General features: G+C 44.4%; 2 protein-coding genes across 6 annotated transcripts in view; both read left to right on the forward strand.

Moving 5' to 3' along the window:
- Nucleotides 1–14,000, forward strand: part of CD99L2 (CD99 molecule like 2) — a 144,963-nt gene that overhangs the window by 102,217 nt on the left and 28,746 nt on the right. For 2 of the 4 annotated variants that reach the window (XM_077285221.1, XM_077285220.1), the window contains exon 7: nucleotides 27–86. The exons of the other annotated variants lie outside the window; for them this stretch is intronic. In XM_077285221.1, coding sequence (XP_077141336.1) covers nucleotides 27–86 — 60 coding nt within the window. The remainder of the gene's footprint in view (nucleotides 1–26; nucleotides 87–14,000) is intronic. 4 annotated transcript variants of the gene reach the window in all.
- Nucleotides 1,121–6,123, forward strand: LOC143805677 (uncharacterized). 2 transcript variants are annotated; one of them, XM_077285217.1, is made up of 2 exons: nucleotides 1,121–1,504; nucleotides 1,589–3,937. In XM_077285217.1, the coding sequence occupies exons 1-2, from the start codon at nucleotides 1,322–1,324 to the stop codon at nucleotides 2,816–2,818; spliced, it is 1,413 nt and encodes a 470-aa protein (XP_077141332.1). In that variant the 5' UTR covers nucleotides 1,121–1,321; the 3' UTR covers nucleotides 2,819–3,937. The 2 variants fall into 2 exon arrangements, with proteins under 2 accessions (XP_077141332.1, XP_077141331.1); XM_077285216.1 differs by having other exon boundaries at nucleotides 1,126–1,504; nucleotides 1,589–6,123.

Here is a 14,000-nt window from a genome sequence, read left to right on the forward strand (position 1 = left end):
AATATTTTATAATATGTCATTTCTAGATGTATTTATCACAACTAAGAAGCCACGTGCATCAACCGTTAAGCCACGAAAACAACCAGGTAGTAGAACTTTTTTTTTTTGATGACTTTGGCTGCAACACAAGATTGCGTTGTCACTATTACATCGCAGCATAATGTAAGTGAATAGGGCCTATTTCTACCCACAAGGGACTGCGATAAAAAAGTGTAAAAGTTGGAAGTAGCAGCTGCAAACAGCGTGACTTTTGGCCTTGTGATCTGTGTCGTGGCCAAAGTCACCATGAAGTCCCAGCCTTAAAGGAAAGGAATCTTCTGTTAAAAAAAAAATAAAAAATCTTGTAACAGATAACACAGGTATGCAAATTTTGGGTTTGAGAATTTAGGTTTTCTTATGCCCTGATTTAAAGGAAACCTGCAGCAGATTTTGCCGCTATAAGATGCGGCCACTGCCTTTTAGTGCTTATCTACAGCATTCTATAATGATGTAGATAAGCCCCCGGTCCAACCTGTAAGTGAAGAAAAATATGTAACATTATACTCACCCGGGGGCGGTCCGGTCCGATGGGTGTCGCAGGTCCGAGTCCGACGCCTCCCATCTTCTTGCAACGCTGCCCTCCTACTTCATCGCTCCCTGGTATCTCGCTCCTGCGCAGTCGTACTTCTCTGCTCTGTTGAGGGCAGAGTAAAGTACTGCAGTGCGCAGATGCTGGGAAAGGTCAGAGAGGTCCGGACCTGCGACACCCATTGGACCGGACCCCACCCCCGGGTGAGTATAATATAATATAACGTATTTTCTCGGTCCCCCATGACAGCACTACGGAGAGAGGGGATCCGCCCTTCAGGGACAGGAAACCTACAGATACATAAGGGCGGTACCTCTCCCTCGCATCAGTTGGTTTCCTGTCCCTGACGGGGAACCTCTCTTCGGCAGTACCTGCAAAGAAGACGTCGTATCCAAGGACCGGGACCGGGCAGCCGAGTTCCGGCAGCGAGGAGGCTCCTGCCGCGGCGTGTCCGGCACCCGAAGCCGCCACCGCTGGGACCGAGGGGTTCTCCAGGGTGTGCGGGGGAGAGGCCGCCGCCGGACTCCGATGGACAAAGGGGCGCTGGTCACCCGGAGCTTCTGGGTGAAGAAAGATGGCCGCCGCTCCGGAAATGCGGCATCAACTTCCGGGTCGTCCCCGCGCGCATGCGCGGTAATATCTCCTCTCCCGGGGATGTGCGCAGGACCGGAAATGAGGAAGAACGCCGGGGGAGCGCCGGATTCAAAAAGGGAGATGGTGCACACTTAGTTGTCGCACTATCTCCCTTTCATTATGGAGGACAGCGATTCCCAGCAGCTGCCAGCCAGGCAGCAGCAGCATAAGAAAAATGACCCAAAGAGCTCCAGAAGAAGTGGATCAAGCAGTCGATCCACACAGCGCAGCAGATCTGCTGCAAGGACTAACTCCCCTCCTCAGGAGACTCCACTACCAGATCCCGGCCCTCTTCCAGAACCGGTACCTGCCTTCACATCTGAATGGTGAGTGATCTTCGTGAAAGTATACACTCCTATAATAGGGCTCCCTCTTCTCCCTTACTAGGGTAAGAAGAGCCTGGAGAAAAAGAAAAATAGAGTCTGCCCCACATGTAACAAAGCTTTGCCGGTAACTTGGGGAAAAAAGCTTTGTAAATCCTGTATCCAGCATCTATTGTGTGAAGAAACCCCTGACTTTGCCTCTGAACTTAAAAATATAATTAGATCAGAAGTTCAGAATGCCCTGTTATCCTCCAAAAAAGGGAAGGAAAAGGCGAAGGAGACGGTATATGCTCACTCTGTCCGATCCTCATCTGAGGACGCGGACTCTGATGATTCCAAATCCTCCCTATCTTCCTCTGATGAAGATTCGGGCCGTCACTGTTTCCCATTAGAGGAAGTGGACGCTTTAGTTAAAGTCGTCAGGGCCACCATGGGGGTTGAGGATCCCAGGCCTGATAAAACGGCTCAAGACATCATGTTTGGAGGTCTGACACAAAAAAAGCGGAGAGCTTTTCCGTTAAACTCCAATGTCCAGACTCTAATCAAAAAAGAATGGGAGAAACCAGACAGAAAAAATTCTTCAGTACCCTCGCTGAAAAGAAAATATCCCTTCGATGATGAAGCGTCCACTTCTTGGGACAAGGCACCCAAATTGGACGTGGCAGTAGCCAAAGCTTCAAAAAAATTCGCGCTCCCATTTGAGGATATGGGTACCCTCAAAGACCCCTTAGACAAAAAAGCAGATACCTTTCTCAAAGGGGCTTGGGAATCGGCTGGGGGTAGCCTGAGACCTGCAGTCGCGGCAACCTGCACCTCCAGGTCTTTAATGGTATGGGTTGACCAGTTGGAAAGCCAGATCAAGGACGGATCACCCAGGAATAAATTATTAGACTCAATCCCTGCAATTAGAGCTGCAGCAGCTTTCCTAGCAGACTCCTCAGCGGACTCAGTGCGTCTAACATCCAAAGCCGCTGCCCTCTCCAACGCGGCCAGAAGGACCCTTTGGCTTAAAAGCTGGCCAGGGGATCTCCAAACAAAGTTGAAGCTGTGTTCTATACCTTGCGAGGGAAACTTCTTATTTGGGGAAACCCTGGATGACATCCTCCAGAAAGCGGGTGACAAAAAGAAGGGGTTTCCAAATCTGGGACCAACCCCATTTAAACAGTCCTTTCGGAGTAGAAAATTTTTTCGTCGAAGACCACCTAGAGACCAAAATAAGTGGGAAGAAGGTAGAAGACGAGATAGAGGCTACCTCTTTGGCAACACCTCCCGTGATAAAAAACCCGCCAAATGACATTCTCCCTGCGGTGGGGGGAAGGCTCACCACATTTCTTCCTGCTTGGAAGAAAATTTCCAACAACACCTGGATTCTAAGACTCATACAATCTGGTCTAAAAATAGATTTCCTTTCCCTCCCTCCTCGAAATTATGTTGTGACAAAAATGAGGTCTTCGACGATAGAGCAAGCGGCACTAGAAAAAGAGATTATCTCCCTTCTACAAAAAGCTGTAATTCGGGAGATTTCTCCTCAGGAAATGGGGGACGGGTTTTTCTCCCCTCTCTTTCTGGTACCGAAACCCGACGGGTCCTTTCGGACAATTATAAATTTAAGGAACTTAAACAACTACGTAAGAAATCACAAATTCAAAATGGAGACAATAAAATCCACAATAAAGATTCTCTTTCCAAATTGCTACATGGTTGTGATAGATCTAACCGACGCATATTATCATGTGCCCATCCACGAGCTTTCTCAAAAGTTTCTCAGGATGGCGGTGTCCATAAAAGGGAAAATAAGAAACTTCCAGTACAGGGCCCTTCCGTTTGGGATTTCTATAGCTCCGCGGATATTCACAAAAATAGTAGCGGAGATGATGGCCCACATAAGGGAACAAAACATTATCATAGTTCCCTACCTGGACGATTTTCTTATTGCCAGCGACTCGGCTCAAAGTTGCAGAGAACAGAGAGACCGAGTAATGACTATTCTAACGAACTTGGGTTGGCTCATAAATATAAAAAAGTCGAAGTTGGAACCCTCTCAGGTACAGGAGTTCCTAGGGCTGACGTTAGATTCCCGGGTTCAAGAGTGCCGGCTCCCGGGCCCCAAAAAGGACAAAATACTAGCCATGATAGCACAAACGCTGCAAAACCCCTCCATGACTCTAAGGAGGGCAATGTCCCTATTGGGGTCCCTTTCCTCATGCCTGCCGGCGATACCCTTCGCACAATTCCACACAAGAGAGCTTCAGTGGCACATACTAGAATGGCAGGTAATATTAAAAAACAATCTGGAAAGCAGGGTCACTCTAAATTCCTCTGTTATTCATTCCCTTCTCTGGTGGGGAAAGAGCCAGAATATTTCAAGAGGGATTCCCTGGGTACCCGAAATATCCCGGGTAATAACAACCGATGCAAGTCCCAGGGGGTGGGGAGCCCACATGGGAAACAGAGTGACTCAGGGCAACTGGTCAATTCAGGAACTATCAGCATCCTCGAATCAAAAAGAACTCTGGGCAGTGTATCAGGCTCTCCTATCATTTCTTCCCTACATTCGAGGACATCATGTCCGAATTTTCTCGGACAATATAGTGACAGTAGCCTATATCAATCACCAGGGGGGAACAAGGTCTCAGTTACTGATGAATTCCTCCGCCAAAATTCTCCGCCTGGCGGAAACGAATCTACTCTCCCTTTCCGCACTACATATTCAAGGGTCAAAAAACGAGAAAGCAGACTACCTGAGTCGAACTCAGTTGAGACAAGGCGAATGGTCCCTAAATCAGTCCGTTTACAACCAGATCACGAGAATGTGGGGAACCCCAACAATAGATCTGTTCGCCAATCACAAAAACAAAAAAGTAAACAAATTTTGTTCTCTAAACCCAGAAGGGAATCCCCAGGCTCTGGATGCTTTTCTCATTCCTTGGACACACAAACTAACTTACGCCTTTCCACCAACCATCCTAATTCCGGCGGTCATCCGCAAGGTCAGAGAGGACAAAACAAAGATGATCCTTATTGCCCCATTCTGGCCAAAAAGGACATGGTTTTCCTGGCTAAGGATGCTATCAGTCTCAGACCCATGGGTTCTTCCGAATTTGCCAGACCTGTTACAGCAAGGACCGATCCTCCACCCACAGGAGACGAACTTGCATTTGACAGCCTGGCTTTTGAGCGGGAACTATTAATAAAAAGAGGTTTTTCAGACAACTTGGTTACAACATTATTAAAATGTAGAAAACCTATTACTACCAAAATTTATGGCAAAACATGGAAAAAATTCTTGTCTGTATCTAAAGTCAAAATCCAGGAGGGACCTTCAATTAATAAGATACTTGAGTTCCTACAAAAAGGGCTGGAACAAGGATTAGCGGTTAGTACCCTTAAGGTGCAGATAGCAGCCCTGGGTGCTCTCTATAACCAGAATATAGCAGCCAACCCGTGGATAATAAGATTCGTTAAAGCGGTAACAAGATCAAAACCTGTAGTTACCCAAAAGATGCCCTCATGGGACCTAAACTTAGTCCTTTCAGCATTATCTGGTCCACCATTCGAACCCATAGATGTGATTCCCATAAAAATACTGTCACTAAAAACCATTCTTCTAGTAGCCTTAACATCGGCACGCAGGATAAGCGACATTCAAGCCCTGTCCTCTAACCCCCCTTTCACAAAAATCATGGATGATAGAGTCACTCTAAAACCTGACCCGGCCTATTTGCCAAAAGTGGCAACAAAATTCCATAGGTCACAGGAAATATCCCTGCCGTCCTTCTGCCCGAACCCTAGAAATGAGAAAGAGCAGAACTTCCATAACCTAGACGTCAGAAGATGTCTAGTCCAATACCTAGATTCCACTAGGGAGTATAGGAAGGAAGGCTCTCTCTTTGTCTGTTTTCAGGGTCCCAGAAAAGGATTCCGGGCATCCAAGGGTACCTTGGCAAGGTGGATAAAAGAGGCAATAGCGTTGGCATATTCATCCACGGGGAATGCGATCCCGGACGGTATAAGAGCGCATTCCACAAGAGCAGTAGCTACCTCATGGGCTGAGAGGTCAGAGGTATCAATAGAACAGATCTGTAAGGCGGCCACCTGGTCATCACCGTCGACCTTTTTTAGGCACTATAGATTAAATCTAGCCTCTGTGTCTGACCTGACCTTCGGTCGAAGGGTTCTTGAGGCGGTGGTCCCTCCCTAAGCTTAATCTCTGCAATTCTCTCCGTAGTGCTGTCATGGGGGACCGAGAAAGTCATAGTTACTCACCGATAACGGTGTTTCTCGGAGCCCATGACAGCACTCGCTTATTTCCCTCCCATCACGAGTGCGGTGAGCACCTTTAATCACATATGATTTATATAGTTCATATATTACAATTTAGGCACGGGGTTCCTTTTCTGTTAAGAAATGTTATAATGTGGTATTTTCTCTGTTGTAAACTAACCTGGAGGTCCTCCGATGCTCTGTAAACCAACTGATGCGAGGGAGAGGTACCGCCCTTATGTATCTGTAGGTTTCCTGTCCCTGAAGGGCGGATCCCCTCTCTCCGTAGTGCTGTCATGGGCTCCGAGAAACACCGTTATCGGTGAGTAACTATGACTTTTCTTCACTTGCAGGTTGGACCGGGGGCTTATCTACAGCATTATAGAATGCTGTAGATAAGCCCTGAAAGGCAGTGGCCGCATCTTATAGCTGCAAAATCTGCTGACAGTTTCCCTTTAAAAAAACAAAAACAAACAAACTTCTGTTTTTAAGGCTTCACATAGAGAAAGAAGGAATAATTGTGCTCACCGTCCTTAAAGGGAACCTGTCACCCCCAAAATTGACTATGAGCTAAGCCCACCAGCATCAGGGGCTTATCTACAGCATTGTGGAATGCTGTAGATAAGCCCCCAATGTATCCTGAAAGATGAGAAAAAGAGGTTATATTATACTCACCTGGGTGGGCAGTCCGATCCGATGGGCGTCGCAGTCCGGTCCGGCGCCTCCTATCTTCATCAGATGATGTCCTCTTCTTGTCTTCACGCTGCGGTTCCAGCGCAGGCATACTTTGTCTGCCCTGTTGAGGGCAGAGCAAAGTACTGCAATGCGCAGGCGCCATGCCTCTCTGACCTTTCCCGGTGCCTGCGTACTGCAGTACTTTGCTCTGCCCTCAACATGCTGGTGGGACCCGGACCGCCCCTGGGTGAGTATAATCTAACCTCTTTTTCTCATCTTTCAGGATACATCGGGGGCTTATCTACAGAATTCCAGAATGCTGTAGATAAGCCCCTGATGCTAGACGGCTTAGCTCATCGTCGATTTTGGGGGTGACAGGTTCCCTTTAAAAACATCTTCTTTGTTTGATAAACTTAAAACATAGGGTTGCAAGGCTGAAAGGAAAGCTGTCAAGACTGTTCCTGATGTTGTGTTGAGTCTTTTTTTTTTTCCTACCTGTCCACTGCCCAGAAGGGAGAGTTCATTGATGGTGCCAGCATTCCTCCTTTTTTTTTCATACTTATATTTTTAACCATCACATATGGATTTTGCACAAAACACATGTGAAATTACATACAGGCAATATGAACAAGAAAAATCTTTATTGTAGCCACAAATATTTGCAATATTATGTTTAAAAATTTATTGAACATTCATTCTGCAACTTTATTGGAAATTAATTATTCTCCTTTTCCTTTTCTATTATAAGCTTCTTTTGATACCCTTTCTCTTATAGAAGGCCTGCGGATCTTCTCTGTGAAGCATCCAGCAGTGGTCCCCCATTCTTTTCACGTTCCATCTATCTTGGTGTTGTCGTTCCTTATTCTTGATATCCTAATGAAATCTTTCTTCTTGCTGTTCGCTAACGGCACCAAGGTTTTCAGGAAAGTGGGCCAAATGGGAATGTATAAAATGTAACTTCAAATTCATTGAAGGGCTTGAAATGTTTCAACATGTTCTCCATGATGGACTTACATTTTGGATCTTTGTTGTTACCTAGAAATTTCTTCACTACTTCTTTAAAAGAATCACAAGCCTTTTTCTCAACCGCTTTCATTTTTGTTTTGAACACGTTGTGCTTCATGAGTTTTCACATATCCGGACCCACAATAATTTTTCCCTCAGTATTGCTTCGGACAGTCCTTGAAACATGGTACACAGGCACTTCTCTCTCCTTCTTTCAGTAGAGCTTTCACAAACTGCTTCATCAGTCCAAGCGTAAAGGGGTTGTACACTAATATGACAACACCTTCTTGATCTAAATGTTTGGCCCTGCTAAAATAAAAAAAAGCTTATACTTGCCTCCCGTGCTGGCGCCGTTCCAATTGTGTTGGCTCTCTGGGCTCTGGTGTGGTTGTATGAGATGTGATGCCCGGCACCCAATCAGCGCTGGTGTCACTGTCCCTCCCCACCTTCTGTCGAATTGAACATGAAAAGGAAGTCGGAGTGCAGCGGCAGCCCGGACTTCCGCTTCATGTTCAATTCGTATGAAGGCGAGGACGGCGCTGACTGGATGCCGGGCAACACGTGTCATTCAACCACACCATAGCCCCGGTACTGTGAGTGCCAACACCGCTAGAACGGTGAGGTACATATAAGCTTTTTTTTATTTTATTGGGGCCAAACAATTTAGATCAAGAACGAGTTGTCCTAGTAGTTGACAACCCTTTTAATGTGGATTGATGACAGGAGATCTTTAGTGGGATAAACTAAACTTTCTGCAACTATGCTCTTGAGTCCAGGTTGCAAAGATGTTCTCATTGGCCAACTTTTTTTGCTCCAGCGATGAGTCCTATCCCGGCATTTAACACCCTACAGACAATAAAGTATACTTGCTGCCATTGTGCAGTAGCACAGTTTTCAGAATTTTTTTGGGGTGAATCAGTAAAGAATCTCTACTCGCTCACTTTGTAATCGGTTAAATTTTTCCATGAGCCCAGGAACATCACTGCAATACACTACAGCACCATCTTGAGAAAAGTATAGAAGGAATTTCTTTTCTCTGCTTTTGTACTATGAAAAATAGGTGCCAGGGGCTATCAGGTTATTTTCCTTTAGTCTAGTGTAGCGCCTTCAAGTTGTGCAGAATGTTTAGGAAAGTCCAAGTCCCTGACTAAATCCTTTAATTCAAGCTATGGAAAAAGCTGTGGCTCATTGGAGACTAGCTTGAAAGTCTTCGTCAGAATCCTGCTGTTCATGTTCTGAATCAGGTGTATCTTAAAGTTTCTCCTGAGGTGAAGGGATAGGTATTCATGGACAAATCACTGACGGGAGGGCCGGGTATATAATTTGCTTCTTATTTTTAAGATTGAATTGCATTAATGTAAAAAGAAAAAAAAGCAGTCATACTATGATTTTGTGGTTCACTCCAGATCATAGACACACCAAAACAAAAGCTCTCTGTCTTCCCTTTAGACCACTGTCGTAGTTCGTCTACACAAACTACACACTACATGTGGAATCTAGTCCTGATCACCCAAAGTACTCCTAATACACTTTTCTAACAAAGTCTGTACTGGTCCTACGTTGTTTCTTCACTACAAAACAACCAACAAATATAATAAAAGTTGTCGGGTGAATTACGACACCCCCTTGAAGCATAATCCACCACAACCACTAAATACTGAGAGGAATCTTGATAAGCACACCGCCACACTCTTATTAACTCTGTCTAAAAGAAAATCTGCCCTTGCTCCCCACAGCAACCAATCACAATCCATCTTTCAGTTTTTTGTATACCGCTGAGGTAAAAATGAAAACTGTGCTCTGATTGGTTGATATGGACACCACCACATTGTTAGGCCCCTTTCACACATCAGTTTTTTGCCGTCAGTCACAATCCGTTGGCTCGACGGATCCGTCGCAGATTGTGAAAAAATGATGTGACGGATCCGTTTTTTCACCAGATCCGACTAGCGGATCTGGCTAATTGGATCCTAAAAAAAAATTGGAGTATGCTCAGTTTAACCCCTTCACGACATGCGCTGTTCTAGTACGGCGCATGTTGTGTCTCCCCCTTTGATGTGGGCTCTGGCGGTGAGCCCACATCAAAGTCACGACATGTCAGCTGTTTTGTACAGCTGACATGTGCGCGCAATAGCGGCAGGTGGAATCGCGATCCACCTGCCTCTATTAACCAGTTAAATGCCGCTGTCAAACGCTGACAGCAGCATTTAACTACCGCTTCCGGCCGCGCAGCCGGAAGTTTAAATCACCCCCCTTTCGCCCCATCCAAAATAAAACATAAAAAAAAAATCAAACATACACATATTTGGTATCGCCGTGTTCAGAATCGCCCGATCTATCAATAATAAAAAAAGCATTAACCTGATCGCTAAACAGCGTAGCGAGAAAAAAATTAGAAACTCCAGAATTATGTTTTTTTGGTCACAGCGACATTGCATTAAAATGCAGTAATGGGCGATCAAAAGAACGTATCTGCACAAAAGTGGTATCATTAATAACGTCAGCTTGGCATGCAAAAAATAAGCCCTCACCCAACCCGAGATCCCGAAAAATGGAGACGCTACGGGTATCGGAAAATGGCACAATTTTTTTTTTTTTTTTTTTTTAAGCAAAGTTTAGAATTTTCTTTCACCACTTAGATAAAAAATAACCTAGACATGTTTGGTGTCTATGAACTTGTAATGACCTGGAGAATCACAATGGCAGGTCAGTTTTAGCATTTAGTGAACCTAGCAAAAAAGCAAACAAAAAAACAGTGTGGGATTGCACTTTTTTTTGCAATTTCACCACACTTGGAATTTTTTTCCCGTTTTCTAGTACAAGATATGGTAAAACCAATGGTGTCGTTCAAAAGTACAACTCGTCCCACAAAAAATAAGCCCTCACATGGCCATATTGACGGAAAAATAAAAAAGTTATAGCTCTGGGAAGGAGGGGAGCAAAAAACGAAAACGCAAAAACGAAAAAGGGCTGCGTCTTGAATGGTTAAAAAAATGGAATCCAGCGACGGATTCCGTCATTTGACGGATTCGGCGCCCATAGGCTTCCATTCGAGCAAACGACGGACAGCGACGGATCCGTCGCTGTTCGTTTTTTAGACGTACACAAAAAAACGTTACTTTGTCCGTTGTCTCCTCCGGCCGCTGGACAAACAATTTTCGACGGATCCGGCGAACGACGGATGAAACGTGAGGCAATCCGTCGCTAATACAAGTCTATGAGGGAAAAAACGGATCCGGCGGCATCAGTTTTTCAAAATTCGACGGATTGCGACTGATGTGTGGAAAAAAAACTGATGTGTGAAAGGGGCCTTATGAACTGTGACTTTAAAAAAAATCTGTTTTTATTGCCCATAACAACCAATCACATTGCTGCTTTTATTTCTTACACCGTTGAGATAAACTCTTTGGGAAGCCGGGTTAAGAAAATGTTCTCTTCCCACACCAGCCAATCACAGTACAGCGTCCATTAAATTCTAACAAATCTAATGATGTCAAACTCATCCATCAAAAGTCATGCAAAGGGGTCAAGTTATGGTGCAATAAAAAGCCTATGGAGTCAGTGTTAGTAAAAAAAAAATGAAAAAAGTGCCATCACGTACAGTTTTTTCACAGAGTTCAGAGTATAGAAAAATTCACTTATTACTTTTCAAACAATTTTTCCATTGCAGACCAATGTAATCTCTTTATTGTGGGCTTGTTTCATATACTACTATGCATATTTAAAAAAATAAATAAATTGTAATCTTGCAATTTTCACACTTCCTAATGGGGCTTTTTTAGACTGATACTTTCTATCCTTCCAGTAAGTACTTCCAGCAGTTTCATTATGAATGGTAGCAGAATTATAATAAGATACACCTCTATATGCATCTGATGCAGGATCTACCAATCACAATAGGCAATGTCCTAACTCCCGCTCCCTTCGCAACAACCTTTGCACACACTCATCAGCACATACAGCGGGTGTTATAAGTGTTGAACAGATCCCCAATTTTCTAAGTAAATATATTTCTAAAGGTGATATTGACATGAAATTTTCACCAGATGTTGGTAACGCCCCATCCAATCCACACAAGCAAAGAGATCAAACCATAGATGTACATAAATTAAGTCATATGTAATAATGAGAAATAATAAAGTATTGAACAAATGATGAAAGAGCGGTGCAAAAAGCTATGGCAAGCCACGATACGAGCTTAGTAATTAGAAAGCAATCCTGCCACTTAGTGGAACATAACATCAGCTGGTTCAACTGATAGCTTATAAAAAGGTGTCTCATTACCAAGGTGCCACACAAGAAACATCTCATGATGGGTAAAACTACTGAGCTGTCTCAAGACCTTCACTACCTTATTGTTGCATAACATAGCAATAATAGATGGCATTGGTTAGAGAAGAAATTCTAAAGTACTGAAGGTTCTACTGAACACTGTTGGGGCCAAAATCTGGAAGTGGAAAGAACATAATTTCCCCATAAACAGGCCACGACCAGTTGCTCCCCGCAAACTTTGACTGAGGAGTGAAAAGAATTATCAGAAGAGTTGTCCAAGATCCAAGGACTGCCTGTGGAGAGCTACAGAACGACCAGGAATCAGCAGGTGCAATTGTTTCAAACAAAACAAGAAATAATGTACTCAACCTCCATGGCCTGTATGCGTGCTCACCACGCAAGACTCCATTGCAGAACAAAAAGCATATTCAAGCATGTTTAAAGTTTTTTCAACAACATTTTGATAAGCCTATGAAATAGGGAGAATATAGTCTGGTCGATGAGACCAAAATTGAACTCTTTGGAGGCCAAAAGGCACTGCATATCATCCCCCAAACACCATACCAACAGTGAAGTTTTAAGGTGGGAACATCTAGGAGTGGGGCTGTTTTTCAGCATATGGCACTGGCAAACTTCATATGGTTTAAAGTAGGATGAATGGACAGAATTACCCAGACATTCTTTAAAAAAAAATCTGCAATCTACCAGAATAACGAAGATGAAAGGAGGGTGGACATTTCAGCAAGACACTGATCCCAAACACATCCAAGGAAACTCTCAATTGGTTTCAGAGGAAGAAAATAAAGCTGATAGAATTGCTGCTAGGAATGTGCAAACCATAAACTAAGGCATAATCGACATCAACAAAGCTGAATTGGACAGGGCTTGATTTACTTGGAATTAGCAAGCTAAGATGCAATCGATCCGAATGTTTCCAATCAAATAAATGTCGGGTCTACTATTCTGGCAATGATGGAAGAAACAGTGTCCTCTTTTTTTAATTTTCAACCTAAGATTGGTTGGCATGGTCTTGAAGCACAATGCAGTCAGTGATAGTTATCTCGATACAACTACAAGGAGAGCAAATTCATTTTACACAGCACTGTGTCAGATCAGCGATCTGACAAGCAGGGCTGCAGGCTTACCAGCGCCTGCTCTGAGCAGGCGCTTGTAAGCCACCTCCCTGCAGGACCCGGAAGTAGCCACGCGGCCATTTTGGATCCGGGTCCTGCAGGGTGGAGACGCTCGGTACAAGGTGAGCACATCGCCTTGTACCGAGGGTCTCAGAAAAGCACGCAGGGAGCCCCCTCCCTGCGCGATGCTTCCCTATGCCCCCGGAACATGATCGCAGCATTTCGGGGGTTAATGTTCCAGGAGTGGTCCGTGATGTCAGCTGCGATAGTCAGCTGTGACCCGGCCGCGATTGCATATGACGTACTATCCCGTCACTGGGAATTAAGTCCCAGGTCACCTCGACGGGATAGTACGTCATATGGGATTAAGGGGTTAAGTTTTAGAAATCTAGCGGAGAAGAAGGATGAAACAGCAAACAGACATTGTGGGATTCTGGTTAGTAGGGAGGTGATATCTGTTCCAGAGATCTAGATCTGTGTGACATCAGCATAGAGGTGATACTGAAAGCTGTGAGATTCTATGAGCTGTCCAAGGCCGAAGGTGTAAATGGAGAAGAACAGAGGTCCTAGGACTGAACCTTGCGGGACTCGACAGATAGGGGGGTGAGGTGAGGAGGGGGTGTGAAAGTAGCAGACGCTGAATGTCCGGTCTGTTTCACTTTTTGTATTGAAGAACTGAAATACATTTTTGGATATTCTAATTTTGTGAGAAGCACCTGTAATTACTAATATTATATGGATAAAGGAAAAGAATACAATAAGGAGATGTATTTTTGCTTCTTCGACTACAGCAAAGCCTTCGACTGTGTTGATCACCAGAAACTTTGCGTTACCATGAAGGATATGGGTATGACGAACCATCTGATCAGCTGCATTAGGAACTTTTACATCGACCAAGAAGCAACAGTCCAAACAGAGCACAGCAGCACTGCATGGTTCAAAGTAGAGTGAGGTGTCAGACAAGACTGCATCCTGTTACTATTTCTCTTCAATTTATTTGCAGAAGCTATTTTCAGGAAGGATGGATTTGCTGGAAAAGAAGGAATCAAAATTGCTGGACGAATCATCAACAATCTTAAGTATGCAGACTACAACATTGATAGAAACAAACACAGATGGAATGAAGGA

Source organism: Ranitomeya variabilis, chromosome 2, assembly GCF_051348905.1.
Source record: "Ranitomeya variabilis isolate aRanVar5 chromosome 2, aRanVar5.hap1, whole genome shotgun sequence".
Lineage (NCBI taxonomy): Eukaryota > Metazoa > Chordata > Amphibia > Anura > Dendrobatidae > Ranitomeya > Ranitomeya variabilis.

Excerpts from the sequence above, each read along its gene's own strand:
- LOC143805677 (XM_077285216.1), top strand. The coding sequence starts at position 3,728 with ATGCCTGCCGGCGATACCCTTCGCACAATTCCACACAAGAGAGCTTCA.